Raw genomic sequence first — 16,350 nt, forward strand, 5'->3', positions numbered from 1 at the left:
ACAAAAATTAGCCGGGTGTGGTGGAACATGCCTGTAATCCCAGCTACTTGGGAGGCTGAGGCAGGAGAATCATTTGAACTTGGGAGGTAAAGCTTGCGGTGAGCCGAGATCGCACCATTGCACTCCAGCCTGGGCAACAAGAGTGAAACTCTGTCTCAAAAAAAAAAAAAAAAAAAAAAAAAAAGGTAAAATACATATAAAACTTTCATCTTAGCCATTTTTATGTGTACAGTTCGGTATTAAGTACATTCATACTGTTGTGAAACTAGTCCCCAGAACTCTTTATCTTGTAAAAGTGAAACTCTACATAATACCTAATAAAGAGCAAGTCCCTGCTACTTTCTTCCCCTAGCACCTAGCAACCACCATTCTGCCTCTTTCTGTGTCTGTGGATATGACAATGCTAGGTAGGTCATATAAGTAGAATCATATGGTATTTATCTTTTTGTTACCAGCTTATTTCACTTAGCATAATGTTCTCAAGATCCAATCATGTTGTAGCATGTATCAGAACTTCCTTCAAGACTAATATACCATTGCATGTGTATACTACATTTTGTTTCTCCATTCCTTCATTAGCAGACACTTGGGTTGCTGCTACCTTTTGGCTATTGTGAATTATGGTGCTTGAACAGGGGTGTAAAATATCTCTTTGAAACCTGTTTTCAATTATTTTACAAATATACCCAGAAGCAAAATTGCTGGATCACATGGTAATTCTATTTTTAATGTTTTGAGGAACTGCTGGACTGTTTTCCACAGTGGCTATACCGTTTTACCTTCCTACAAGTAGTGCACAAAGGTTTTAATTTCTCCATATCCTTGCCAACACTTTTTTTCCCTTAGAGACGGAGTTTTGCCATGTTGCCCAGGATGGAGTGCAGAGGCTATTCACAGGTACCATCATCACATACTACAGCCTTGAACTCCTGGGCTCAAGCAATCCTCCTGCCTCAGCCTCCAGAGTAGCTGAGACTATAGGTGCATGCCTATCCTTGTTTATTTATTATTTGACAGAAGCCATCCTAATAGGTGTGAGGTGGTATCTTAGCTGCCTGTATATCTACTCTGGAGAAATGTCTATTCAAGTCTATCAGCATCTTTTTTTTTTTTTTTAAACAGGGTTTCACTCTGTTGCCCAGGCTGGAATGCAATGGCGTCATAACAGCTCACTGCAGCCTCGACCTCCCGGGCTCAAGCAATCCTCTTACCTTAGCTTCCCAAATAGTTGGGACTACAGGCATGCGCCACCACGCCTGGCTAACTTTTGTTATTTTTATTTATTTTTTTTGTAGAAACGGGATTTTGTCATGTTGCTTAGGCTGGTCTCAAACTCTTGGGCTTAAGCAATCTGCCTGCCTTGGCCTCCCAAAATGCTGGGATTACAGGAGTGAGCCGACGTGCTTGGCCAGCACTTTTTAAAGAATGTGTTTACCCCTTTTTATTTTTGGATCATCCTTTTACTCTCTGTCCATCTGTTCTCTATAACATACATTAACACAGTAAGTTTTTGTATATGTTCTCCATTTACACATATTTAAATACACATATTAAATACATTTCTAAAGATTTGTTAGTTTGACTTATGAAAATCAAATACTACACATGCTTTTGTGCATCTTAGCTTTCATTGATTTTTTTCTGTTAACGACTGCATAATTTTCTGTGGTGTGGACTTATTAAAACATCCTTCAGAGAAGGGTATTCATCTTCTCTGTTTCCAGTCCTCTGTGACTACAAAAAAAGCAGTACTGTACTGAACACACTGTGTACACACTTACTGGTACTTGTATTTCTATGAGATAAATTTCTAGGTGAGGTAAAGCTTTAACATGTTACTAGATCATTTTCCTCAAATGCAGCAACTTATTGTTAAGCATGTATTCCTAGTCTCTGCATCTCTGCAAGATATTTTATCACCCTAACTTCATGTATATTGACCAGCTAGATTTTCTGTTATGATCTGTCTTTTCATATCCTTTGCCCATTTTCTATTTTATTGTTTGTTCCCTACTTGATAATCTGTAAGTACAGTTTCTGATATATTATTAAATTGAATATGCTGAAACATTAAGGAAGAATTTCTTAAATAAGACACAAAACATACAAATTATAAAGAAAAATATATCTTTTGCTACATTAAAATTTAAAGTTTTTGCTCAATGAAAGGCACTGCAACAAACTTAAATGAGTAAGAAAAGGACAATCCAACAGAAAAAATAAGAATATGAATAGGAAATTTGCCAAAAAGAAAACTTAAATGACCAATAGAATAAATACAAGATATTTAAAAATCAAGGAAAATGCAAATTTGACTGATGAAATTTCACACACATCAGATTGGCAACTTTTTTTTTTTTTTTTTTTGCTTAACACAAGACCTTGTTCTGTCACCCAAGCTAGAGTGCACTCGTGTAATCAAAGCTCACTATACCCTTGGACTCCTGGGCTCAGGCAATCCTTCTACCTCAGCCTCCTGAGTAGTTAGGACTACATGTGCGCACCATCATGCCTGGCTAATTTTTCAATTTTTTTTTTGTAGAGTCAGGGTCTTCCTCTGTTGCCCAGGCTGGTCCCAAACTCTTGGCCTCAAGTGATCCTCTTGTCTCTACTTTCCAAAGTGCTAGGATTACAGGATTACAGGTGTGAGCCACAGTGTCTGGCCCAGATTGGCAAAATTTAAAAATTTGACAGTATATAGTTTTAACAAAGATGTGGAGAAACGGGCGCTCTCATACACTGCTGGTGGGAAAGTATATTGGTACCACAGTTTTGGAGATGAACTAGGCAAAATCTAGTAAAGCTGAGAATGTCCATACCCTAAAAACTCAGAAATTCCATTTCTTGGTATATACTGTAGGGAAACTTTTGCATCTATGCAAAAAGGAGACAAAACAATGCCCATAGCAGGAGTATTTGTCACAGCAAAAAACTGAAAACATCCTAATTGTCTATCAACAGGAGAATAAATTGTGGTATAATCATCATGAAATACTATACAATGTTTAAAAAAATGAATGAACTGCAGCAACGTGTATCAACACAGATAAACCTAAAAACAACACTGAAAAGGCAAGCTGCAGTGTAATACATTCAGTATGTATTTTGTTACATAATGTTTAAAGACCCCCAAATCAATCTATATAATGTTGATGGATATTTAATATATGAAATATAAAGGAATGCACAAGAATGAAAAAAGTAAATTAAGTAATTATTGCTAGGGAAGGAGAAAGGATAATGGGGGAAACCCCTTCTCTACCAAAAATACAAAAAAAACCCCAAAAAACAAATAGCCAGGAGTGATGGCACATGCCTGTAGTCCCAGCTACTCAGGAGGTTGAGGCACAAGAATTGCTTGAACCCAGGAGGCAGAGGTTGCAGTGAGCGGAGATCATGCCACTAAACTCCAGCCTAGGTGACAGAGAAAGACTCTGTCTCAAACAACAACAACAACAGCAACAAAATGATAATAATACAGGGGCCTCCATACTACTTTATATTATTAAAATTTGAGGCCGGGTGTGGTGGCTTACACCTGTAATCCCAACACTTTGGGAGTCTGAGGCAGGTGGATCACTTGAGCCCAGGAGTTTGAGACCAGCCTGGACAACACAGTGAAACCCCATCTCTACTAGAGATACAAAAATTAGCTGGGTATGGCTATGCGCACCTGTAATCCCAGTTACTTAGAAGGCTGAGGCAGAATCACTTGAACCCAGAAGGCGGAGGAAGTTGCAGTGAGCCGATATTGTACCACTGCACTCCAGCCTGGGCAACAGAGACTCCTCGAGGGGGGGGAAAAAAAGACAGATACAATTATTTTTTTAAAAGAATATTTACATAAAATTCAGTTACATGGAGTAGTGAAAAATAAATTCTAATTTCTAAAAATAAATCCAAATGTGGAGAATAGTTTGCTTTTAGAAAGATGATACACTAATTGCTATGAGGATATGGAACATATTTTGCCATAAGGTACCAAGAAACAACTTTGCTTGCATTATAATCTTGATGCTTAAGGCCACTTTAATTTCTAAAAAGTAACAGAACATTCTACTAATTAAAAACAAAACAAAAAGCAAAAAACATTCTAAGACTGCTTTGATGGAGAAATGGAATATATCTTATCTAAATACTCATTTCCTGTATCAATCCTACACAGCTTTAAACTAGATAAAACAATAATGCAATATTTAAGAAACATTATCTTTAAACAGTTTTTGGTTAACATTGATCTTCATTCGAGAAAGCAGAAAGACATGTTCATAAATGCTGAAATTTGAAGCTAGTTTTAAACTAATAAAAATAATATAGGCATGTTTTAAAATTACTTACCACAATTACTGATTTTGCTTGCTCACAATACTGGAAGTCTCCATATCGAACAGACCTACGCCCCTGTAAATAAAGATATTTAAAATTAAGCTATAAAAATATTGTATTCAATATTAATAACTTTTAAACCAGTAAACAAACATGTTTAAGCATATAACAACTCTGATCAATTTTCTTTTTTTCTTTTTTTTTTTTTTTTTGAGACGGAGTCTCGCTCTGTCACCCAGGCTGGAGTGCACTGGCCGGATCTCGGCTCACTGCAAGCTCTGCCTCCCGGGTTTACGCCATTCTCCTGCCTCAGCCTCCCGAGTAGCTGGGACTACGGGTGCCTGCCACCTCGCCCGGCTAGTTTTTTTGTATTTTTTTTAAGTAGAGACGGGGTTTCACCGTGTTAGCCAGGATGGTCTCGATCTCCTGACCTCGTGATCCACCCGCCTCGGCCTCCCAAAGTGCTGGGATTACAGGCTTGAGCCACTGTGCCCGGCCTTGATCAATTTTCAATATTTACAATCTTCATACCACTCATTGATAAATAAGTTAAAAGTTTCCTTCAAAGCTATGCTAACTTTTCCAAGCCATTAATATACTTCCTTGAACAAAACATTTATTCTTCTAGACATCTACAATTTCCATTTTCATAACTATATGTCCTCTTAAACTTTCTATCTGGCGATAGTTTATAGTTATACCCAACATACATTTGGGCCAATATTCAAATGAAATTTTTTTTTTTTTTTTTTGAGATGGAGTCTCGCTCTGTCGCCCAGGCTGGAGTGCAATGGTGCAATCTTGGCTCATTGCAACCTCCGCCTCCTAGGTTCAAGTGATTCTCCTGCCTCAGCCTCCTGAGTAGCTGGGATTACAGGCGCATGCCACCACACCTGGCTAATTTTTGTATTTTTAGTAAAGACGGGGTTTCACCATGTTAGTCAGGCTGTTCTCGAACTCCTGACCTTGTGATCTGCCCGTCTCAGCCTCCCAAAGTGCTGGGATTACAGGCATGACAAATGAAATTTTAAGAAAAAAAATTCAATTTATTATCAACATGGTAAATTTACTTACATCTCGATCTACTGTAGTTGCAAAACCAATAGCTTCTTTTTGTGTACAGTTAACAGCTTTCTGAAGAGTATAAATAACTTGTTCATAGGTGTGAACCTCATCATTAAACAGCATGCAATAGTAGGTGTCACTCTTCTCTCTGTGGGATAAAATATTAATGATATATCAACCATCTATTTGCCTATTATCTTGCTCCAGGCTGACTTATTAAGAGACTACTTTGTCCTATGTGATGTGCTAGGTACTGAACACATATCTGTAAAGAATTCACCTGTGGTCCCGTGCTCTATGATACTACAGTCTGGTGGGCAAAATACATATTACACATATGACTCTGTATAAACAGGTTTTTATCAAGAATAGAAAGTAGAGCAGGGTATAACAGGCCTGGGAGCTCAGAGAACTCTTGGAGAAGTAATCTGAGGACCAAAGTCAGAATTGGCTATCAGCAGCTCTCAACTGGGGGAAATTCCCCTCCATCTCTCATAGTTGACCATTTGGCAACATCTGGAGACAATTCTGGTTGTCAAGACTGGGGCCTGGGGTGCTGCTGGCATCTAGTGGGTAGACGCCAGGGATGTTGCTAAATATCTTGCAATTCACCAGACAGCCCCCATAACAAAAAATTAATCTGGCCCCTAATTCCAATAGTGCCAAGGTTGAGAAACCATGGGCCAGAGGAAGGTGAAAGCAAAGGTGCTAAGGTGGCAAAGGTAAACACTGGGAGATGGAGCACAAGGAAGAAGGGGGAGATTAGTATGACATTAGTCTGGTCTGGAGAAAGAAATCTTGAACAGCTTATAATGGTTTTTTTAGTTTGTTTTGAGATACGGTCTGTCGCCCAGGCTGGAGTGCAGTGGCACAACACGGCTCACTGCAGCCTCAACGACCCAGGTTCGATGGATCCTCCTGCCTCACGAATAGCTAGGACTACAGGCATATACCACTCTGCCCAGCTAATTTTTTAAGTTTTTGTAGAGACGGGGTCTTACTAGGCTGGTCTCCAACTCCTGGGCTCAAATGATCTACCTGCCTTGGCCTCCCAAAGTGCTAGGATCACAGGCATGAGCCATTGTGCCAAGCCAGCTTATATTTGATTTTTGCCATTCTAAGGACAATCAAAAATTTGAGATAGGAGATATAATCAGAATCGTCTTAAAGTTCACTTCGGCTGCAGTGTAGAGAATGAATTGTAAGGGGTAAGAATGTACATGGCAGTCCAGTTAGGAGGCCATGCTGTCCCCAAATGAAATTAATTTGGACTAGGATACTACAGTATACTATACAACAACAATACTATAGTAAAAATCATGAGGTACTAAGTCATTTTCATCATTTCCAAAAAGGTATAGTCAACTCATTTTCTTAGAAAACACTTAACCTACAACTTATCTGAAACACAATTGAGAAAGCAAAAAAAAAAAAAAAAAAAAAAAAAGGAGCACCAATGTCCCTCAGATCCTCATTCCAGCTTGTATTCATTCTAAACTATGAGTAATTCCAACAAGCTTGGTCTTACTTCTAAGCAAGAAAGAAGGTTGTTTGAGACAAGCACACTAACAAGAAAAATAAAGCCCTAATCTTAATATATCTGTGGCAGAATCCAGTTCTCTGGTCACAAGTTTGTAACCTCAATAATTTAAGTAAAAATGGCAGATGTACACTAAAAAAGCACAGTGTGGAATAAATTTTATTAAAAGTCAGAATCAAAATGATTAAAATTGAATTTGAGCATTTATTCAAACCAGAAACCTCATTTATATCAAAGAGTTCATTCCCTAATGATATTAACATATAACAAAACAAAAAGTAAAGTTGTAAAGTTAATCTATCATTTTATCATACAATCAAAGAGAAAACTGGTTATGCCTGAAACCAGTCCTAGAGCTATGACAAAGCTTAAATCTGGCTACAAACCAACTAATCAACCAACCAGCCAACCAAACAGGGAGAAACCTCCACCAATTAAATGGATCACATGTTTTAAAACTACAAAATCAAAGTTATTGTTCTGCTAAAAACTCATTATTAAAAAATGACTATGCCCTATACTAGCTGTGTTAAAGTTAAAATTTAGCAGTTCTTCATACACAAAGAATAAACAGGTTATACTTACACCATCTCTAAATCTGCTGGCAATTCACTTTCTTTTTCCCAGGTTAATATTTCTACTGCATACCGAAACATAATAGCAAAAATGTTGTAAGTTCTTGCTATCACATCTTCTGATAAATGAACAAGAGGATCCTGAAAGAAACAACAGGAAAAATAAAAAATTAAAAAAGGGCAACCATGTACATTAATTTTCATTCTGCTTCCAACCCTCAAAATAGTATAGTAAAAAGTTAGCTGGTCTTCCAGCTTCAGCTTCTCTTCAGTGAATTTGATCCTATACATTACCACCCTACCAAATACAGCTTCTTAAAAGTTTTAGTTCAGAATAATCCAGTTATTCAATCAATTCAATCAAAATATTCAATGGCACTCAAATGCCTAATGAACACATCTAAACATTTTAGAATGGTATTCCATGACCTCAAAAACCTAACATCAAACCAATTTTACAGCTTTGTATCTTACTAACCCCCAATTTCTAGAATACACAAAGGACTATTACCTAAGGAAGGACAAGCAATATTGAGTTTTATAGGTATAAAAGAGAGCTTCATTTTGACAGTTTTAAAGGTGAGAACTCATGACTTTCAGAAAACTGCCTGTTGATGTTGTAAGAAGCACTCACTTGTCTACTCTCAGCAGGGTGAGATGTGTATGCATGTTAACAGGGAACTTCATACATTAGATCGAACAGTGAAAGAGTCACTGAATTTCTAGGATAATGTAAAAAAGTATTACTTTAAACATATGCTACGTTTAATCAAGGTAATTTTCAGTCAAGGCTGGCAAAATGTTTTGCACTATCTTTCATCTTCATGCTTTATGTTAAATCTAAACTCTTTAGTTTAATGGCTAAGTAGCATTATTTTCATTTCTCACATTAAAATAGTATGTTCCAACATCATGGGATGGGAATCAGTAGATCCCTGAAAATAAATACACACATATACACACACACACACACTCTGCATAAAAATAAAACATAGTGGAAAATATGAAATATGTATTTAATATTCATATAAAATAATTACATTTTATAAAGTATATAATACTTGTTTTATAAATACATAATTAAATATATATTTGTATATATTAATGTGAATGTATATATACATACACACAAACACATATCTGTGGAGACAGAACATTTTTGCATACCCACACCAAAGATGAGCCTAATGGAACTGATATAAAACAAATAGAGAAGGCGGAATAAAAGAATGGGAGGCTGGGCACAGTGGCTCACACCTGTAATCCCAGCACTTTGGGAGGCTGAGGCGGGTGGTTCACGAGGTCAGGAGATTGAAACCATCCTGGCTGACACAATGAAACCTCGTCTCTACTAAAAATACAAAAAATTAGCCGGGCGTGGTGGAGGCCGCCTGTAGTCCCTGCTACTTGGGAGGCTGAGGTAGGAGAATGGCGTGAACCTGGGAGGCAGAGCTTGCAGTGAGCCCAGATCACACCACTGCACTCCAGCCTGAGTGACAGAGTGAGACTCTGTCTCAAAAAGAAAAGGGGGAAAAAAAAAAAAAAAGAATGGGCCAGGCACGGTGGCTCATGCCTGTAATCCCAGCACTTTGGGAGGCCAAGGGTGGATCACCTGAGGTCAGGAGTTCAAGACCAGCCTGGCCAAAGTGGTGAAACCTCATCTCTACTAAAAAAACACAAGTTAGTTGAGTGTGGTGGTGGTGCCTGTAATCCCAGCTACTTGGGAGGCTGAGACAGGAGAACTGCTTGAACCCAGGAGGTGGAGGCTGCAGTGAGCCGAGATCATGCCACTGTACTCCAGCCTGGGCAACAGAGCAAAACTCCGCCAAAAAAAAAAAAAGAATGGAGAAAAAAGGACAAAGATGCCTAAAACAGGTCTAGAACTTGAAGAAGGTAAATTTCCTTTTCTCAGTAAGAAGCAGATTTTTCAAATTTTAATAGCACCTTTTACCTATAACTCCTCTCATACAGGCTGCTTTTTATGTCCCATCGAGGTTTGTTTTTTTTTTTTTGAGACAGAGTTTCACTCTTGTTGCCCAGGCTGGAGTGCAATGGCACGATCTCGGCTCACCGCAACCTCTACCTCCCGGGTTCAAGCACTTTTCCTGCCTCAGCCTCCTGAGTAGCTAGGATTACAGGCATGTGCCACCATGCCCGATTAATTTTGTATTTTTGGTAGAGACGGGGTTTCTTCATGTTGGTCAGGCTGGTCTCAAACTCCTGACCTCAGGTGTTCCACCTGCCTTGGCCTCCCAAAGTGCTGCGATTACAGGTGTGAGCCACTGTGCCCAGCCAGGTTTTTTTTTGTTTTGTTTTCTCTGTTAGAAGGTTTATTACTATTCGTTATGAAGTCTTTAGACATGGTAAAATCACTTGTATACAAAAAGAATCAGAGCTGGTCCCTTCTGGGGTTTCAGACAAGAGTAAGTATTAATAATAATATGAACCTCATACGATACCAAATAGAAAGTGGAATCAAAATTCAGCTTTCCTGGTGCTACTATCTCACCAAACAGTCATTCCATTTCTTACGGTTATATCCCATAAGACAAGAACATTTAAGGATTGAAGAGTTTGATAAATAGGGTTTTTAAAACTTTAATGGTCTTGGAACAGACACAACCACCAATGCTTGAGAATCCTAACCAATAGTTTCCAAACTCTATTTTACAAAAATCCCAGGGTCTGGTAGAGATGCTTCCTATTTGAATAAAAACGTCAGTTCCAAAATATAGTCTAGGCTGAACATGCTGGCTCATGCCTACAATCCCAGCACTTTGCGAGGCTGAGGTGGGAGGACTCCTGGAGCCCAAGAGTTTGAGACCAGCCTGGGCAATACAGTGACACCTCATCTCTACAAAAAAATTAAAAAATTAGCAGAGAGTAGTGGTGCATGATTGGGAAGCTGAGGTGGGACGACTGCTTGAGCCTGACTGGTAGAGGCTAAAGTGATCTTGACACTGCAACTTGACACTGCAACTTCTCCAACCCTGGGCAACAGAAAAAATACACTCTAAAATGTGTTACATTCCATATTGGAACACCAACTGATAATTTTTTTTTTGCTACATTAACCCAGTTTGAGGCAGGCCTAGACAGATACTTCTGATATCTCCGTATACACACATTTTAACTTCTAAGAAATGTATCACTCATCATAAAGAATTATTTCTGCAGTGAAGAGATGCTACACCTGTACAAGTCTACTAATGTTATGATGGTAAATTAAATGTCAGGAAAGACTGAGACATTCCTGCTCAAATTGCCCTTTTCATAGCATAAATCAGTTGGAACAATAAATGACATCCTATTGTATTATCTATTATTACTAATAATTTTAGCTCTCTGATTATATTTATGCTACAGAATGTTCATCTGTTGGTGAGTCTACTTTAACTTACTATTCTTTCAAGCTGGAAGAATGTAAGGCATGTTGTTAAAAAGGTTGTTAGTGGTTATTTTAGATGGCAGTAGGAATTATGGAGAACTTTATCTTTTATGCAGTATATTCCTATAATATTTGAATTTGTAAAATGTAAGCATGTATTACAATAAAGATTTTAACTGTTATCAGATGCAAAGTAGGTATGAATGAGGATTTTCTCCATACTGTCCAACTAAAAATATAGAAATAAACTAGAGGCTGCAGTCATTAAAACCACCTCACTTATCTCATAAACTGACTTTCTAACAACACACATTTCAATTTACAAAAAATAAATCTATTATTAATACCACTTCAATGTTCTTTATTACTTTTTAAAATCAGATTTTCATTTAAAAAAACAATTCTGGCTGGGCATGGTGGCTCACACCTGTAATCCAAGCACTTCTGGAGGCTGAGGCAGAATTGCTTGACCCCAGGAGTTCGAGATCAGCCTAGCAGGGTATGGTGGTATGTGTCTGTGGTCGCAGCTACTAGGGAGGCTGATGTGGGAGAAATCGCTTGAGTTCATATGGTCAAGGCTGCAGTGAGCTGTGATTGCACCACTGTACTTCAGCCTGGGAAACAGAGCAAGACCTCATCTCAAAAAAACAAAACAAAAACATAACAAAACAACATAACAAAACAAAACAAAAAAAACAAAACCAAATCCCAAACCACGCAATAATTCCGCCAAAAATGCTTTTTAAAACCAGTATAAGGTACTGTGTTAAGAATATCATTACTGGAGTCTATACTACATGGCTTTAAATCCCAGTCCCATAATTTGCTATGTGGGACACGTTGGTCAAGTTTTATCTTTCTAAACTCAAGTTTCTCTTTTTTTCTTTCCTTTTTTTTTTTTTTTTTTTTTTTTTTTTTTAAGAGACAGGGTCTCTCTCATCCAGGCTTATAGCTCATTGCAGCCTCAAACTCCTGGGCTCAAACTGACCCTCCACCTCAGCCTAAAAGTAATTACTTATAAAATATTGGTAACAGCATTATCTATCTTATGAGGCTGTTTTGGGAATTAAATGAGATAAACCAAGTAGTCACCATTAACATATAGTTATTAATTACTGATCTGAATTCAGATAGATGGAAGCAGCATTTGTGAGTGAAATTTCAGATTACAAAAATCTTCACTAAGGTTGTTGTTCAGTTAATATTTCTTATTTAACTAAATCTCATTCCAAATAGGATTTACAGCAATTTAAGAATACATCTACATCCCAGCTACTTAGGAGGCTGAGACAGGATGATTGCTTGAGTTCAGGAGTTGAAGACCAGCCTGGGCAACACAGTAATAAAAACCATGTCTCTAAAAATAAAATAATTTTTTTAAAGAACGCACCTAATAGAGTGGTATATAAAAAAAGATGTAAAAAGCAGATAAAGGAAAATAAAGATAGGAAAATAAAACCGTAGTCAAGGTAACATCTATATATAAGTAGAGATCATATAAATTTCCACACAACTTCTACAGGCAGGCTGTTTCCAACCATTTGGCTCTTTTTCCAGAAGTCTCAACAAAAGGAAACACAATCAGTTATGAGATTCACACCAGGAGAAACATAACATTTCTTAATACAGAGACCTAAGAGAAATTCCTTATGGACTCCTATAAAGACTAACAAAGGAGATATCACATATTATGTGTTGATTCTCAACTGGGAGAGGTACAACTCACCAACCTCCCCACTCACTCCCACACCCAAGGGGCCACTTGAAAACCTAGCTGGGCATTTTTTGTTGTCACTGTAGTGGAACATGCTAGTGACATTTAGGGAGTGGGAACTGAGTAGGCGAAACACAACGCTTTCAATAGCCTACACCAGGGTCAACAAACTTTTTCTGTGAAGGAGATAGTATTTTCGTCTTAGCAGGCTATAGAGTCTCTGCTGCAACTACTCAATTTTGTTTGTAATGGGAAAACAGCTACAAATACTACATTAAAATTTAAGCATGACTGTGCTTCAATAACATTTTATTTATGGACACTTAAATTTGGATTTCATCTAATTTTCTCATGTCACAAAATACAATTCTGTTGATTTTCTTCAACTATTTAAAAACAGATACAAGAACAGGTTGCGGACAAGATTTGACCTGTAGGAGTCAGAGCTTGCTGAACCCTGTCCTATCCAATGAAGAACTATCTCACCCCCAAATGCAAAGAGATGAGAAGACCTGTAGAACTCTTACACAGTACTTGTATATCAGCAGGTTTCCCCCAGCTTTTTCTGAAGATGTAGGCTAAATATACGACAAAAAAATTTTGTTCAATAGTTACTGGGAACAGGTATGCTAAACACAATGCTATCTTAATATCTTATAGTCTTACCCTTGAAGACTTCATTTCTCTTTTTTTGAGATAGAGTTTCGCTCTTGTTGTACAGGCTGGAGTGCAATGGCGCAATCTTGGCTCACCACAACTTCCGCCTCTCAGGTTCAAGCGATTCTCTTGCCTCAGCCTCCCGAATAGCTGGGATTACAGGCATGCACCACCACGCCCAGCTAATTTTGTATTTTTAGTAAAGACGGGGTTTCTCCATGCTGGTCAGGCTGGTCTCGAACTCCTGACCTCAGGTGATCTGCCTGCCTCGCCCTCCCAAAGTGCTGGGATTACGGGTGTGAGCCACCACGCCCGGCTGACTTCATTTCTGTTAACCCTATTTTTTTTTTTTTTTTTTTGAGACAGAGTCTCACTCTGTCGCCCAGGCTGGAGTGCAGTGGTGTGATCATGGCTCACTGCATCCTCAACCTCCCCTGGCTCTGGTGATCCTCCCACCTCAGCCTCCTGAGTAGCTGGGATTACAGGCACACGCCACCATACTTGGCTAAATTTTGTAATTTTTGTATAGATGGGGATTTGCCATGTTGCCCAGGCTGGTCTTGAACTCCTGAGCTCAAGTGATCCCATCCACCTCGGCCTCTCATAGGGCTGGAATTACAGCATGAGCCACTGCACCTGGCCTTAAATAAACTCTTAAATATAAATTAAATGGTAGAGTTTGGAAGGCTTTATTCTTTGTCTAGTTCCAGGAGTACACATTCTCCAGGCAGGATTGTATGACTTTTGGGTAGGCAGGGGAGCTTGTTGGCATCTTCTTAAAATTCAGGAAATTAACTGGAGCTTAGTCTGTTGGACAATGTATGAGGATAAAGCCAACAGAGCAAATGTAGGCAGATTCAAAACTTTTTCTTGGAAAATTATTTTAAGTCTACTCTAACACAAGGATAAAAAAGGTAACAGAAGTCCTATTTTTTCCAAATAAATAAATTTTTTCCAAATAAATATTTATAGAACATAAAATTAACCATTTTAAAGTGAACAACTCAGTAGTACTTGGTACACTTATTATAATGTGCAACTACTACAATCTAGTTCCAAAACATTTCCATCACTCCAAAGTGAAACCCCTTACCTACTAAGCCATTTCTCTCCATTTTCCTCTTCCCCAGCCCCTGGCAGCTACCAATCTGTTTTTTCTCTCTACAGATTTATCTATTCTGAATATTTCATATAAAAGGAATCATACAATATGTGACCTTTTGAGTCTAGCGTCTTTCACTTAATATGTTTTAGAGGTTCATGCATGTTGTAGCATGTATCAGTACTTCATTCCTTTTCATGGACGAAAAATATTCCACTGTATGTATATTATCATAATTTGTTTATCCATTCATCCAGTGATGGACATTTGGGCTGTTTCTACCTTCTGACCATTGTGAACAACACTGCTACAACATGTGTGTGCATATACTTGCTCAACTTCGATTTTCAGTTCTTTTGGGTATATATCTAGGTGTGAAACTCAGAATCATATGGTAATGTTAAATATTTTGAGGAACAGCCAAACTGTTTTCCACAGCACTGAATCATTTTCTATTTCCACTAGCAATATACAAGGGTTCTAATTTCTCTATATCCTTGTCAACACTTGTTATTACTTTTAATAGTCATCCTACTGAGGGCGAAGCAGTATCGCACTGTGGTTTTGATTTTGCATTTCCCTAATGACTAATGATGTTTAGCATCTTTTCATGTGTTTGTTGATTATTCAAATATCTTCTCTGTAAAAATGTCTATTCAAGTCTTTTGCCCATTTTTAAATTGGGTTATCTTTTTACTGTTGAATTGTAAGATATAAACTCTGGATACTAGATCCTTATTGGATATATGGCTTGGATATACATATATACACTTTCTCCCACAGTCCTAAAGTTTTATACCAGTGGTTTTTAACCTTTTTCTAAAGCATAATTCTTTTTTTCAAATATATCTTTATTTGTCCTGTATTTCTACATACAGAACTCCAATCAACTATATAAAAATGGAGCTTCTCCAACAGAAGTAGAAAAATCTGGAATCTTACTATAGCAAATAGTTTTGGAATCTTACTATAGCAAATTACAGAACACTTTCACAAAGCAAATGAAACACAAACAAAACATGTTTTCCATAGCACTGAATCATTTTGTAAACATTTTGATTTGTACATCAAAAACTTTGGTCATTCTGATAAAATATATTTGACCTGTAGGGTATGGGTACCAGGAAAAACTTTTTTTTTTTTTTTTTTTTTTAAAGACAGGGTCATGATCTTGGCTTACTGCAACCTCTGCCTCCCATGGCTCAAGCGGATCCCACTTCAGCAACCCCAACCCAAGTGGCCGGGACCACAGGAGCGTGCCACCACACCTAACTAATTTTTGTATTTTTTGTAGGGATGGGTTATTGCCATTTGCCCAGGCTGGTCTCAAACTCCTGGGTTAAAGTGATCCACCCGCTTTGGCTTCCCAAAGTGTTGGAATTATAGGTGTGAGCCACTCTGCCTGGCCGAGGAAGGACTATTAACGTCAACTTGCCCCAAATCTGTATCCGGCCTACTAACAAGGTAGAAGTACTTGGGTGTACCTATTCCCCTGCCATTTAGAAATAATAAAATCTGAAAGAAGGATCTCGAACTACACAACAAATTGTCATAAAATGTAGCAGAAGAGGGACTGCCACAGGTTGGTTAATGGATACAAGAACAAAGCTATACAGGAAGAATGAGTTCTAATGTTTTATAGCACTATAGCATGACTATAATTAACAATTTACTGTATATTTTCAAATAGCTAGAAGAGCAGATGGTGAAAGTTTCCAATACCACATAATGTTAAATGTTTGAGGTGATGGATATGCTAATTACCCTGATTTGATCATTACACATTGTATATGTATCAAAATATCACACTGTGCCCCATAAATAACACACTGTATCCCATAAATACATACAATTATTGTCAATTAAAAATAATAAAACATAATCTACTGTAGCATACCATTGAAAGATTTTATCATTGTATAATTATAGTTAAGGGAGTTATTAGAAATATATGGAAAGGTGTTGAAGTTTAAAAAAAGCACA

General features: G+C 37.7%; 1 protein-coding gene across 10 annotated transcripts in view; it reads right to left on the reverse strand.

Annotated features, from left to right (window-relative positions):
• The window catches only part of LOC105489603 (ubiquitin protein ligase E3 component n-recognin 2), a 127,685-nt gene that overhangs the window by 79,799 nt on the left and 31,536 nt on the right, over window positions 1-16,350 (reverse strand). For all 10 annotated transcript variants that reach the window (XR_011623719.1, XM_071097038.1, XM_011754518.3 and 7 more), the window contains 3 exons: window positions 7,517-7,647; window positions 5,401-5,539; window positions 4,339-4,401 (listed from right to left, as the gene is read on the reverse strand). Coding sequence is in view for 9 of the 10 variants with exons in the window: in XM_071097038.1 (XP_070953139.1) it covers window positions 4,339-4,401; window positions 5,401-5,539; window positions 7,517-7,647 (333 nt within the window). In the remaining variant the exon portion in view is untranslated. The remainder of the gene's footprint in view (window positions 1-4,338; window positions 4,402-5,400; window positions 5,540-7,516; window positions 7,648-16,350) is intronic.

Source organism: Macaca nemestrina, chromosome 5 (assembly GCF_043159975.1).
Source record: "Macaca nemestrina isolate mMacNem1 chromosome 5, mMacNem.hap1, whole genome shotgun sequence".
NCBI classification, from domain to species: Eukaryota; Metazoa; Chordata; class Mammalia; order Primates; family Cercopithecidae; genus Macaca; species Macaca nemestrina.